The sequence below is a fragment of the Buteo buteo genome, chromosome 11 (genome assembly GCF_964188355.1).
Source record: "Buteo buteo chromosome 11, bButBut1.hap1.1, whole genome shotgun sequence".
NCBI lineage: Eukaryota > Metazoa > Chordata > Aves > Accipitriformes > Accipitridae > Buteo > Buteo buteo.
The window spans coordinates 1,555,627-1,568,078 of record NC_134181.1 but is presented as its reverse complement, the minus strand read 5'-3'; the positions used below and the strand labels follow the sequence as shown (position 1 = coordinate 1,568,078).

Here is a 12,452-nt window from a genome sequence, read left to right as displayed (position 1 = left end):
GGAAGAGGAATGTGACCCACATATCTTCTCTGTTCTGAATGCATTTGAGAGGAGCTTGACAGTCCTGGGCTGATCTGTTCTGTGAATGAAAATGCAGGACCTCTTTTCATAGAATCACAGAATGGTTTGGGTTGGAAGGGACGTTAAAGATCACCTAGTTCCAACCCCCCCTGCCATGGGCAGGGACACCTTCCATTAGACTAGGTTGCTCAAAACCCCATCCAATATGGCCTTGAACACTGCCAGGGATGGGGCATCCACAACCTCTTGGTAGCAGCTCTTCACCTGAAGTCCTCAAAGAAGACCTCTCCCCTCGTCTGTGCTGTATGCACATTTCTGACCCCGAGGCTTCCCTCGTGAGGTGGCCCTGTTTCAGTGATACTGTTCACAGATGATGTCCAAAAGGCTTTTGAACACATGGCCAGAGAATTACACAGTGTAATAATGCAGATGAGATGCCCATCAAAGTAGTGTGCTGTGTCAGTGGGGAGCAGAGCACTTGCCAGTTCAAGTGGACCCTTTTCTCCTTTCCTTTTTGAAGTGGCTTCCTTTGTAAACATTGTACATATGAAGGCTCTCTTTAGGCTAAATTTTCAGAGCCGTTTTCATTTGTTTTTATGATTGAGGTGGTGTTTTTGTAGACTGTTCCTGTGACTGGTCTTTGCCTGTGGAAGTCCAAGCCTGTGACATGCCAGGGGATGTTGCATTGGGAATAGTAATATGAATCGGCAGCTACAGTGGTAGATTTCTTGGAGCAGTGTTTTGCCCCGCTAGGGTACAGGCTTGAGAGCAAGTGGGGCAGAAGCTGATGTGAGCAGGATGCTCTCGGTGGTTCTGGTTTTTTGTATTTGTTCTAATAGTCAGACCTATTTTAAGAGAGTCTTCCCAGCTGCAAAGCAGATAATGTACTGTACCATCTAATCCTGCTGTGTGAACGAAGCTCGCTATCCCCCAAGTGCCTGCCAGTCTCTGCTTATTTATCACACTCCAAAGTGCAGTGTAATACATGCCTGAAGAATGGCCGGCTTCATCCTTTCCAGGAGCTTATTTAGACAGCATCCTGCGGGGAGAAAGAACTGAGGTTTGCTATAGCACAAGCTGACAGAGCCAGTCCTCTGACTTACCTGTAACCTTAATCTCTCTGCTGAGCTCTTGTACGCTGACACATTTGGCAGCTCTTCTGGTGGAGCTGGAGAGAGCTGAAACTCACCCAGCTTACGTGCATAAAGCTGCCTCTCTGCAGCGTGTGACTTGGCAGCGAAGGAAGCACATGGGACTAACGCGTCCTTTCCCTGGGAAGGCTGCTGTATGCCAGGGCTGTTGAATCTGCTGTAAGCAGGTGACTCATACCCAGGGGCCTGTGGGCACCTGGTGGAATGTAATAAATAAGCAGTGTGGTTCAGTGATTCAACATGATCTCTGGCTCCCCACCCAAGCAGCACAACCGCCTGCCCCTTTCTGTCCTCCTCCAGCTGCTAGTGCTCTGGCTTCCCCAGGAAGACCTGTCTGCCTTTGCCTCCATACTGCAGGCTACTCTCGCGCAGCCTGTAAATCCTGATGCTCCTTTCATCTTTAAGACCTGGAGACAAAACCTTCTCTGACTGTGGCTTGAGCTACTGTACGCTAATCATCACTGCAAAGCTGTTTGGTTGCATTTTGTGTCTGCCTACATGTCTGTGGTGTAAGTTCTGCAGGGCTGGTCTTTGCACTGGTCTGCAGTATGCCTGGGTGCCTTCTGAGTGATAAAAGATGAGTGAGAAGACAAAGATCAAATCATGCTGTAACATGCCCCTTGCTGGGTGGCAAGGCTATGTCCTGTCTTTCTGCATTAACCTGAGCTAGTCAGAAGAAAGCCTGACCCTTCCCTGGTGATCCTGGTGGCCTATCTGACTGAAGGCTAAAAGTAAAGGAAAACTGAAAGGGCTTTCCACAGGAATATTTGGGAAGGAGAGACTGATTCAGCTAGCAAACATTGTCTGTACCTTTGGACCTAAAGGAGCAGGAATTAGCTTAAGCCTGGGGGTGAGAGGCATCTCCTAATTAATCAGAATAGAGAGATTCTGTTCTGGTTTCTAGTTGGAACAATTTCCAAATATGGCAAAAGGAAGGGGGAGGGGAAGGAGTTTTAAGGCAAGATTAAGTAAATGAAAAAGGAATTTCAGAGTATCCGTGATGACCAGAGACTGGCCTGGGTCACTTGGGAGGTTCCTTCCTGTCTTGTGCTCCTAGCTGAAGGGGACGCTTTCTCAGCCTCAGCTGCCCCAACGAATGCTGTAAACACGCTCTGGCTTTGTGATAAAGCTGTGTAAGACGTTCTCTGCATCCTGCCCTGCCCCATCCCTTTGTATGCTTGCAATGCAGTATCTGCAATGGTGAAAACCTTCACTTTTGTTTTTGCTTGTTTTTCTACAGGAATGGGGACCACAGATCATGTCATAGTGCTGGCTTCCACCAACCGTGCTGATGTCTTGGATAATGCTTTGATGAGACCTGGGAGGCTCGACAGGCACATTTTTATTGACCTTCCAACACTCCAGGTATGTTCCACCTACTGCCCTGTCCTCACCATAACACAATGACGAAGGTGTCGCAGTCCTTGCTGGTGATTCATCGGCCTGGCAAAGGCTGAGCTTGGAGAATATAAAGATGGTAAGCTTCTGTTTGCCTTCATTCTTATTTATGTGCTCTAAAGGAAGGATTTGACATGCTAATGCAGTTGCTCAGAATGACAACTCACCGTTTTTAAGTGTCTCTGCTCTGGTAGGAGCTTTGGCAGTGAATTCTTCTGTGAGGTTCTCTTTGCCATGCAGATGCAGAACTATGTTTGTGTCTTCGCTTCAGGAAATTGGGAACCACCTAATTGGCAAATTGACTTGTGTGAGAGCTTAAATTGTCATGTGCCTTGAGCACCATTTGTTCTGTAGGTTTATTGTCCTCACTATCCTTGTAAGGCTCCTCATTTTCCTTTAGGCAGCCTGTTAAGTGACTTTCTCCTTCTGAATGCTTTTAAAATCCATTTACTAGGAGTCTTCTATGTCCGCTGTGTTGACATTTGTAGCAGAGTTCTGGGAATAGGCTCAGCTGCAGTAAAGATATGTCTGCTCTGCCAGCACAGGCTCTTCTTCTCCCATCTGTGCTTTACTGTTGTCCTCAGAGTTTTCAGTTAAAATACCTTAAATGCCTGGTAGAATCTGGCACCGGAAGCATGAACTGTGCAGCTGCCCTGAAGGAGTAAGGGGAAAAACCCTGGCAATGGAGCCTGTTGTTTTAATCAGGATCTCCTGGACCAGCTGAATGAGTCACGCCTTGGCTACTTGCCAGCCGTCACCTCACCCCCACCTTTGTCTGGGAAATGGTCGCAGGCTAAGTAGCTAGTAGTTGGGGTTTTCAGTTTGCGGTGTGCGAGGGAGCAGGTAGAGGCAGTCGGAGCTCCTTCCTGCGAGTGCTTTTATGGTAAGAGAAAAGTTAAGACAGATCGGAGTGAAAGTTAGGAGGGGAGAGTGACCCCGAGAGAGAAAGCAGTGACTCACGGTAAGCCTTCATACATCTGTTCTGAATTTGAGAGCTGGGTGTTTATCAGGGCTCCTGTAGCACTAGAATGCTGTAAGACAGCCCTGCCCTCTGGTGGCAATGTCACCGTCCCCGCTGCCAGAGGTCTGCTCCTCCCCAGCTCCCTGCGATGGACGGCACTGAAGCTGCCACGTTGTGAAGGCTTGCTGGGCTCAGGTGTTCTGTATTCTTCACAGGAGAGAAGAGAGATCTTTGAGCAGCACCTGAAGGGTCTCAAACTGATCCAAGATGCCAGCTTCTACTCACAGCACCTTGCTGAACTGACTCCGGGCTTCAGCGGTATGACATGCTGTGTCCTTGTGGGGCTGCTCTGCCTGCTTCTACGCTAGTTCTGCAGTTCAAGCTGGAGCTTCTTGGTTGCTTGGTTTTAACAGGGTATTTTGGTCTAAAAGGCTTTTTTCTTCAAGCCTTCTCCATCTCTATGGAAATAGTGGGAACCTAACCAGCTCCCTGGTGAGCTCTGATGAGCAATTGTTCATGGCTATTTTCAATATTCTGAAACTTCTGGGACTAGCAGGGTGTGGGGGTAGGGAAAATGCACTTTTATAATGCTTGGGTTCCTAATTCCGAAGGGGAGGAACCACTGCTTATGCTCCTGTCCAAGCTGTTGTTGAGGATGAGATGTTGCACTTCAGAGGAAAGACTCTTAAGTTGATATATGTTACCAGGAAAGCGATAGGAGGAATGAATAGCAATTACTTTGTCGGTCAGAGTAGAAATTGGACAACTCTGCCTGGCTCCTGCATTGAGCCTTTTGCCAGTGTAGGTCCCTGGGAGTTTGAAACAGTGCTGAGCAAGGGGCTCCAGAGTTCCTGCTTGTGTGGAGTTCCTGGAATATCCTTTCTGGGTTTCCCCTCTAACAGGCCCCAGCACACTGCCTCTTCGTGACTTCTTTCAGCAGCCCCCCGCCACCATCACCCCCACGCACAAACTCAGAACAGATGTTCTTTCTCTTCTGCACAGAGGTTGTGTGGTTGCTGCATGAACAGTGCCGCAGCCCGTGCCAACCCAACTGCCCACGCCACTCCCCTGTTGCCTGTTAATTGATTGCTGAACTCTGTCCTCTGTGTGGCAACACAGCATTCGTTGCCAAGGCAGTTGTATTGTTCAAATCCAACATAAACACCGTGGACTAGGTTTGCTCTCTGTTCCCAAGGAACAAAAAAGTGCAGGCTATTTGACTTCCTTAGGTCCTTTGCCAGATTTGTTCTTGCTATTTCTGTCGTCTGAAATGTCTGTCACATAACACATCCAATGTAATTCTTGTAAACTCTTGTCTACAGGAGCTGACATCGCAAACATATGTAATGAAGCTGCTCTTCATGCCGCTAGAGAAGGTCACAAATCCATCGATACTTCCAACTTTGAGTATGCTGTGGAAAGAGTCATTGCAGGTAAGCGATCCAGCTATTTCTGTTGTTGTCTTACTGGTCTGTACTATGCTTCTTGAGAGAAGGCTCAAGGGAGTGGGTTACCTTTGAGGAAGACAGATGGGTCCTAACTGCTCTGTCCTGTAGAGCTGTCCTGAAGGTCTTAGATGCTACAGTCAACGGAAAGTTCTCCTAACAAGACCCCAGATGGATCTCTCTTCCTGAATCTGCAGGTAGCCTGAACCTGTAGCTCAGGGAAGATGGCCAGTAGCAAAACAGTAGAGAGGGGAATTCAAATCTGTATGGCTTTTTTAGTTTAAAAAGGTTTTCGTTTGTTTAAAAAAAAAAAAAAGTGGAAGTGTTTCTGGGGTTTTCTTGCTGCTCTGGACACCTGCTACATAAACATGAATAGCAAATAGGCTATGCATCCTCAACAGCAAGGAATTAGGGATTTTTCTTTTTGGCCTCAAAGCCCAGGCTTTGATGAATTGGCAGAATAAACTGAAAGACAGTAGAGTACTGTTCTCCTTCTGAGAACATCCTGTTGGTCTTTCCCTGTCGCTTGTGCGATTGCCAGCAGAGGAACCTCTGGAGATTACCCTGCAGCAGTATATTATAGGGAGGGGAAAAAGAGTTCCCAGAACTCTTGACTTCACCTGAGGGATTTGAATCTGGTGGGTTTCAGTCTGAACTGCTCTGTAGCCAAGCTGTGGTTTTCATAATCAGACACTTAACTGCTTCCAGGCTGCAGTGTCATTACCGGGGGGTGAGCCTGGGCAAACAGACTACATTCTGTGCTTTTCTTAGTAGAGCATGTGGAACAGGATGTTTGTACTGTGTCAGTTATTTCCTGATCCTGGAATTTAGTCCTGAGTGTTTGCTTTATCAGAAAATGCCTAAACAATTCCTCATTTAAGAGATTTTTTTTTTTTGAGAAAATTCTGGACAGTTTCACCTGCCTCTTAAAAACAAGTGGAGTGCTTTGGGTAGCTGTGGCCAGCCATGCTTGCACAAAGCCCAAACTATACTCAGCAGCTCCCAGGAGTGGACAGTGAGATGACTCCAGTTGTCACGCAGAAGTCTTCATCAGCCGGAGCAAATAAGTGCTTTACTTTCCCATCTGCAGGAGAAAAAAGCACCAAACTTGTAGGGATTCACTTGGCTGTTCTTTCTGAATTCCACCCTTGCCTTAGTTCCCCAGGCTTGGAAGAGAAGGCAAAAAGCAAGTAAGGCCACAGGGGATGTGTAGCAGAAAGGATATCTGGGATTAATGTGGTGGGGCATTGCAGGGCATGGGCTTTAGCAGTTTCACTGCTGACAAGCTGACTTGCTTCACTAAGGCTCTGTGGCATGTAGGAGGCCATAAAGTCTTTTTGTTGCTTCATAGGATTCTTTTGTATTAGCAGGACCTGGCTATTTTTTGCAGACTAACACTAGAAGACCCCAAACAACCCTCCAGGCCCATATATTAAATGTACCCTTGCCATGTAATAGGAACGCTTCTGGGTTTCACAATCCAGAGGGCATTTCAGTTGCTGTAAAAGCTTTTCTTGAAAGAAAGAAGATATTACTGTGCTTTCCATTATAAGCTTCTGGTTTTAATAAGAGTGGTGTGGAATCAAAAGAGAACTTTGCAAGTCCAGAGGCCCTGTCAGCCTTAAAGCTTTGTGTTGCTGTAAGGGAGGAGTAAGAACTTCTCTCTGTGGTAGTCCCCATTGTGTTTTTAGTTTGGGAACAGAAAGCAGTCAGTAAGTCAGGTCTCCTGGGAGTGAGAGAGGAAACCTGCTGAGTGCAGAGGCTTTTAGGGGTTGTCTTTAGAAGATGTAGTGGAGTCTCTTTTCTTGGTGGGGTTTGTGTATACTGGTAAGGCCAGCAAAGATGCACTAGAGTTGTTTCCTGGGTTGTCTGTCTCATAAATGTGGTAAGTACTGGCCTTCAGAGAACTTTCCTGCCTGGAGATTACTTTTTGTAGGAAAAGAAATAATCTTTGTAGGCACAGTGTGCTATGGTGAAGAGTACAGTCCCTCCCTCCTTGGTGGGCTGAGAGAGGAATGCTTCCAGAATTTTTTTAAGTGTGTGTGTGTATATATAGTGTGTATATATATACACATCTTCCTATGGAAAGAGACATACAGACACATGCGCATGCACTGCTGAAGGCAGCAGGGTAAGGGACTGACTGATGAAAATCAAGGCTGTTGCAATTAATCTGCTATTCCATCACCATCATGCCTTGCAGGGCACAGTGGTTTCCAGGGTCCCTAAGCAATAATTTTACAAGATCTGCCACACTAATTTTGCTGTTTCCTTGTTTAATAAAGCTCTTGACTTTGTTTAAAAATTAATGTTAATAGAATGTTGTTTTCCAAGACATCAAGCAAGCTTGGTGTAATGCTGCTGTTGACTCTGCCTGCTCTACCCCCTACAGCTCCTGGCACTGTGCGGAGACATGGGCTTTAAAGTACTGGTACCTTTTTGCATTCAACATGCAGAGCTATAATGAGTGCTTGATATGCGGTGTATTCTGTAGTTAACATATTTTCTACATGCTAGAAGTTTTACTTCCATTCAGCTTTCTTTAAAATCCTAAGTGGACTTAGTCTGCGTTATGGACTACTGGGTTGGAAAATAGACACTTTCAAAAATCACCTTTTTGGAGGAAGTACTAAGTGTGAGTTATGGCTTAATTTGGTGGTTCTCAGGAGCCTGGGAATAAGCTCATACAGAGCGTGCCATGTGTAATGAGACACGTTTCCAGGGTCTGGAGAAAGCTTTTCATATATACTGTTGGTCTTTTGCTGATTTGAACACTCTTAATACACAAGAATCTCAACTGGGACCCCTCTTACATATAATGCAACGTTTTGCTTCTCTTATGTTCTGCCTAAGGGACTGAAAGGCCATACAGCAAAATCAGTACGATATTCTAACTAGTCTCTGTTTTGGGTTTTGGTTTGTTGGGTATTTTTCCAAATGGTAGGCTGACTTGTTGCAGATCTGTCCCTGGGCAGAGATACAGTGTAACGTGTCTTTGGCAGAGCTGGGAACAGAACAGAGGTGTGCGTTCTAGAGCTGTGATCTAATCAAATGTTAAATTATTTGTCTAATGTTTAAGTCTGTTGTAAGGAGGAGAGGGGGTGGGAAGTTTCTGCCAGTGTTTTCAAGCAATCCAAGCATGGATTGCTTTCTACTGCAGGGACAGAGAGCACCTTCCACAGCATGCAATTGAAGGGCTTTTTACTGTCTCTCCCTAGACAGTGCAATATGAAGCTTGCTGACTGTTCAGCCACAGACTGTGCTAGCTTGTGCGCTTAGTTGTACAAGATTATGCCCTACTGGTTATGCCTATTGCCAGCTATCTTACCAAATCCTTGTCTGTGTTCCTATAGGCACTGCCAAAAGAAGTAAGATCTTGTCACCAGAAGAGAGGAGGGTTGTGGCGTTTCACGAATCGGGTCACGCGTTGGTTGGCTGGCTGCTGGAGCACACCGAGGCTGTGATGAAGGTAACTCCACTACCAGCTCTTGCGTAATGAAGCCTGTCACCAGCTGGGAAGAGAGTCCTCTGGGGTTCCCCTGTCCAAGATGCGTTGATTCCTTGTAGTACTTGTGTCGAATTCTGCTGTGTTACCCCGGCTTCCGTGAGTTTGGAGCTGTGAATACTGCAGCAAAATAAATGGCAAATCCAGAATCATAGGATCACTTAGGTTGGAAAGGACCTCTAAGATCATCGAGTCTAACTATTAACCTAACACTGCCAAGTCCACCACTAAACCGCGTCCCTAAAATATGCTGTGGAGAAATCCATCATTAGGCTCCATTGATGATAGTGATGGTGCAAAGCTGATAAATGAGCTATAGGAGAAGCCTTGCAGTTAAAAGCCAACTATAAAGCTGTTTGGAGCAACTGAGTCTACTGATGCTGCTGCTCAGTTCATGCACCTCCTCTGGATGCAAAGTGCTGCTCCGTGTGTGCATGCAGCATATGTTAAAGAAGCGCAGTTTGGTCCGGGCGTCTGGTGTTCGTCACTCCGCAGTTCAAACCCTAGGTTTCCTGAAGCAGTCTCAGGCATCGAATCTCATAAAAATAAATAACTTAATAGAGTGGTACAGCAGGAGGATCAGCTCAAGCTGGGTGCCTCCAGGGAGGGACCCCGAACAAAGAAATCCTTGGGCAATTATACTCTTACAGACTATGCATTCACCCCTCATGCGATCTCCACACGCCTTTCACGCACCCTTTGGTCCAATAGTGATTCTGGCCTGACATCTGACACCTTCTGCCTCCTTATTGGATTCCTTCACTGTCTGTAGACAAGCTGTTATCTTGTTGAGTTGCAGCTGCTGTTGATGGCTGTACCCTCCTTATCTTCTGGTTTGTGCTGGCTCTGAAGGCTTTGTTTGCTTGAATAGATACAAGTTCAGCAAATCTAGGTGAAAGTTTACAGCTTGCAGCCTCAGGCTTCAGCAAATCTAGCTACTCATGCTATGTAAGTGAACAGCATACTAAATCACGCAACATTACAAGTCTAAGCGACTCATTCTATTTACAACTTAAGCTGATCAACTAATATTTCTTAACACGTATATGAACTCTTTCCCTGCCATGGCTTGCCAGTGTGTTGCAGCCAGCGAAGCTACCATTGCAGGAACTGCTCTGATACTAATGGAAAGAGATGTGTTTTTCAGATTGGTATGCTTGGGAGTTTGCCTGCCTGAAGCCCTTCTCTGTAGGGAAAGGCCTCTCTTTGGCACCCCGGGGTGTGTTCTCTCCCATGCGCATCTTCTTGAAAAGCCTTGACGCTGTGGGGAAGTGGGGAGTGAAATGACAAGGGCGACAGCTCTTTGGCTCACCACCAGCAGCAAATTCACTCTGAATGACCTATTGTATAAGCTGAACTGTTGTTAATTACTTTCATTTAATGGGTGAGGGGGAAATGGCTCTATTTTTCTGAAGACATCCTATCTTTCTCCAGGTAGTCTCAGTGATTCTGGAACACAGTAAAGTGAACTCTGTTTGGCTTTTACTCTCCAAAGCAACTACTAAATATCGGGATTTCACTGACTGGCTGTTAAGGACAATTTCCTTTTAATTTCTTGAGCAGAAAGTGGCAGAACGTCTCTGCAGCTGTGAAGGCAGAGCCTTCAGTACAGGAATGGTGACATACTGCAGTCCTTGGCTGTGTCTCTGTAGGTCAGCCTGCCCCAAAGCTTTTGACAAATTTCTTTGGGAATGCAGGCCTGTTCCTCTTTTCCCTCTGCTGTTGTAGTTGGGAGCTCTTTTGTTCTCTGAACTGAGGGACCTGCTCTGTATTGCAGGTTTCCATAGCCCCTCGAACAAACGCAGCTCTTGGATTCGCTCAGATCCTTCCAAGAGAGCAGTATCTCTTCACCAAGGAACAGCTGCTGGAGAGGATGTGTATGGCGCTGGGGGGGAGAGTGTCCGAGGCCATCACCTTTAACAAAGTCACTACAGGTAAGGAGCCAGACCCTGGCACAGGCAGGCAGAGATTGTGCTAAGAGAGCCTGAACTTCTGCACTCGCTCTGTCCGAGGCTGATCTGAGCAGCAAAGACAGAAGTTTCCCACGCTGGGAAGGAGAAATGTCGAATTGCATGTTTTGATCTTGGGCTTGCATTTGTGAGCATGCAGGTGTCTCATTGGTTGCCACTGTGTTGTCTTAGACTTGTCCCAAAGGCTAAGGCCACAGATGCAATAATTTGGTGAGACTCTTGGCTCCTGGGAGGCCCTAGAGCTTTCTGTGCCATGTTTCCAACTAGTTATATCCAAATAGGATAACAGCAGGTAGTGGCAGGTAGGCACTCCACGTGAACTAGCTTACCAGTAGATACACTCACTGTTGTGCATGGGTTGTGCAGTACGAGTAGAAAGGTCCATCAGCAGGTGGAGTGTTCACATCCATGGGCTTCTGTGCGTCCTCTGGTCTCTCGACTAGTGGAAGGCATGTTTGTGCAGGATGTGTTCCCCTTACACTCAGCTTGGAGCTGGCAAGCATTGCGTCTGTCTCTCTCACCCAGGAGCACAGGATGACTTGAAGAAGGTGACCAAGATAGCCTACTCCATGGTGAAGCAGTATGGGATGGTGCCCAGCATTGGGCAGCTCTCCTTCCCAGACCTGGAGACTGCAGCTGGAATTGGTCGACGCCCTTTCAGCCAGGGACTTCAGCAAATGATGGATCATGTAAGGCCACCCCTGGTTACACATTCTGGTTTGTTATTTACTTTCTGCAGTTCAGTGAAAAAATGCGTGTAACTTGCACCCAAACAATTTGTATTTTTCTGTTAGCCATTAAGTAGTAAATTTCAACAAGTGAACACTTAGCTATTCTATTACAATATATTAGGACTATGCAGTGAGGCATTAAGAATAGGCAAAATCACATACAGCTGTGAGTTCAGCCCAGTGGCCCTGTGCTGCCTGAAGATGCAGCAAGTGGCTGTGAAATACACTGCAATGCGTAGAACTGACTGTGAAAGCTGCAGTCCTGGTTCCAGTGTGGCCAAGACCCTGGTGAGCTTCTGGGAGATGGGAGGTGCAAATGTGACGTTTGGGAAGAGGGAGAAATGCTTTGCGGAGGAAGAAGCAATAATTTGGGGAGACTGGGGGGTTGTGGAACTGTGGACAAATACCCAGCCAGGGAAAACCCAGGGAAAATTCTGTTGCATGAAGTCTCTCCAGGCCTTCAGGAGTCCCATGTATATCTTAAGCATGGCTATGGAATGCTTAGATTACAAGAAACCTGTGTCTTAAAGTCTCAGTTGCATAATTTGAATGTCTCTACTTCCTACATCAGAGAGGCTATCTAACCAAAACGATGGTTCAGACTGACTGAAAAATGTTAGCCTGTTTTGACAGGAAATTGGGCTTCATTGCTGCAAAAAACATTGCCTTAGTTGAAAAATCAAATAGCTGGAAACGAAAAAAACTCTGGTTCAGAAGTGCTATGGTTGTGCTTCCCTGGGATTTGTGCTGAGCTGCATCTTTTGCTACCAGACAGCCTCCTTAATTAGACTGCATTTCCCATCAGCTGGGACTCAACTGAAGAATTGTGCTCGTGCAGGCGTTTACTGTTCTTTATCATGAGTGCTACTTTGGCTTTTTTTCAAATGGTTTATCTGTATTTTCTATTGATGGGAACCACTTTCTGCCTGGCTCAGTCTGCAGATTTCCATCCCTCAGTGCTCTCCTTGTTTATCCACATGTTGTGTTTGTTGCCACCTATGCTTCAAATCTCTCTTCTTGTTACTGTCTTCTAGGAAGCAAAAGTTCTGGTGGCTCAGGCTTACAGGCGCACAGAAAAACTCTTATTGGAGAACCGGGACAAGCTGCAAACAGTAAGTTGGAGTTGTGGGGGGTTTTTGCTTGGTCTTTGGGTTTTTCTTCAAACTGGTCGTTTTTGCCTTGCCACTTCTGTGCTCTGTAGTTTGGCTGTTGCAGTGTCTCTGTGGTCCTAGAAAGTCTTGTAGTGGGAGTGCTGGGGCTCGTGTTTGTG

General features: G+C 46.4%; 1 protein-coding gene across 6 annotated transcripts in view; it reads left to right on the top strand.

Moving 5' to 3' along the window:
- SPG7 (SPG7 matrix AAA peptidase subunit, paraplegin) overlaps window positions 1–12,452 on the top strand; it is a 43,081-nt gene that overhangs the window by 27,886 nt on the left and 2,743 nt on the right. For all 6 annotated transcript variants that reach the window (XM_075039799.1, XM_075039796.1, XM_075039798.1 and 3 more), the window contains 7 exons: window positions 2,413–2,537; window positions 3,747–3,849; window positions 4,854–4,964; window positions 8,330–8,445; window positions 10,259–10,415; window positions 10,977–11,140; window positions 12,217–12,294. In XM_075039799.1, coding sequence (XP_074895900.1) covers window positions 2,413–2,537; window positions 3,747–3,849; window positions 4,854–4,964; window positions 8,330–8,445; window positions 10,259–10,415; window positions 10,977–11,140; window positions 12,217–12,294 — 854 coding nt within the window. The remainder of the gene's footprint in view (window positions 1–2,412; window positions 2,538–3,746; window positions 3,850–4,853; window positions 4,965–8,329; window positions 8,446–10,258; window positions 10,416–10,976; window positions 11,141–12,216; window positions 12,295–12,452) is intronic.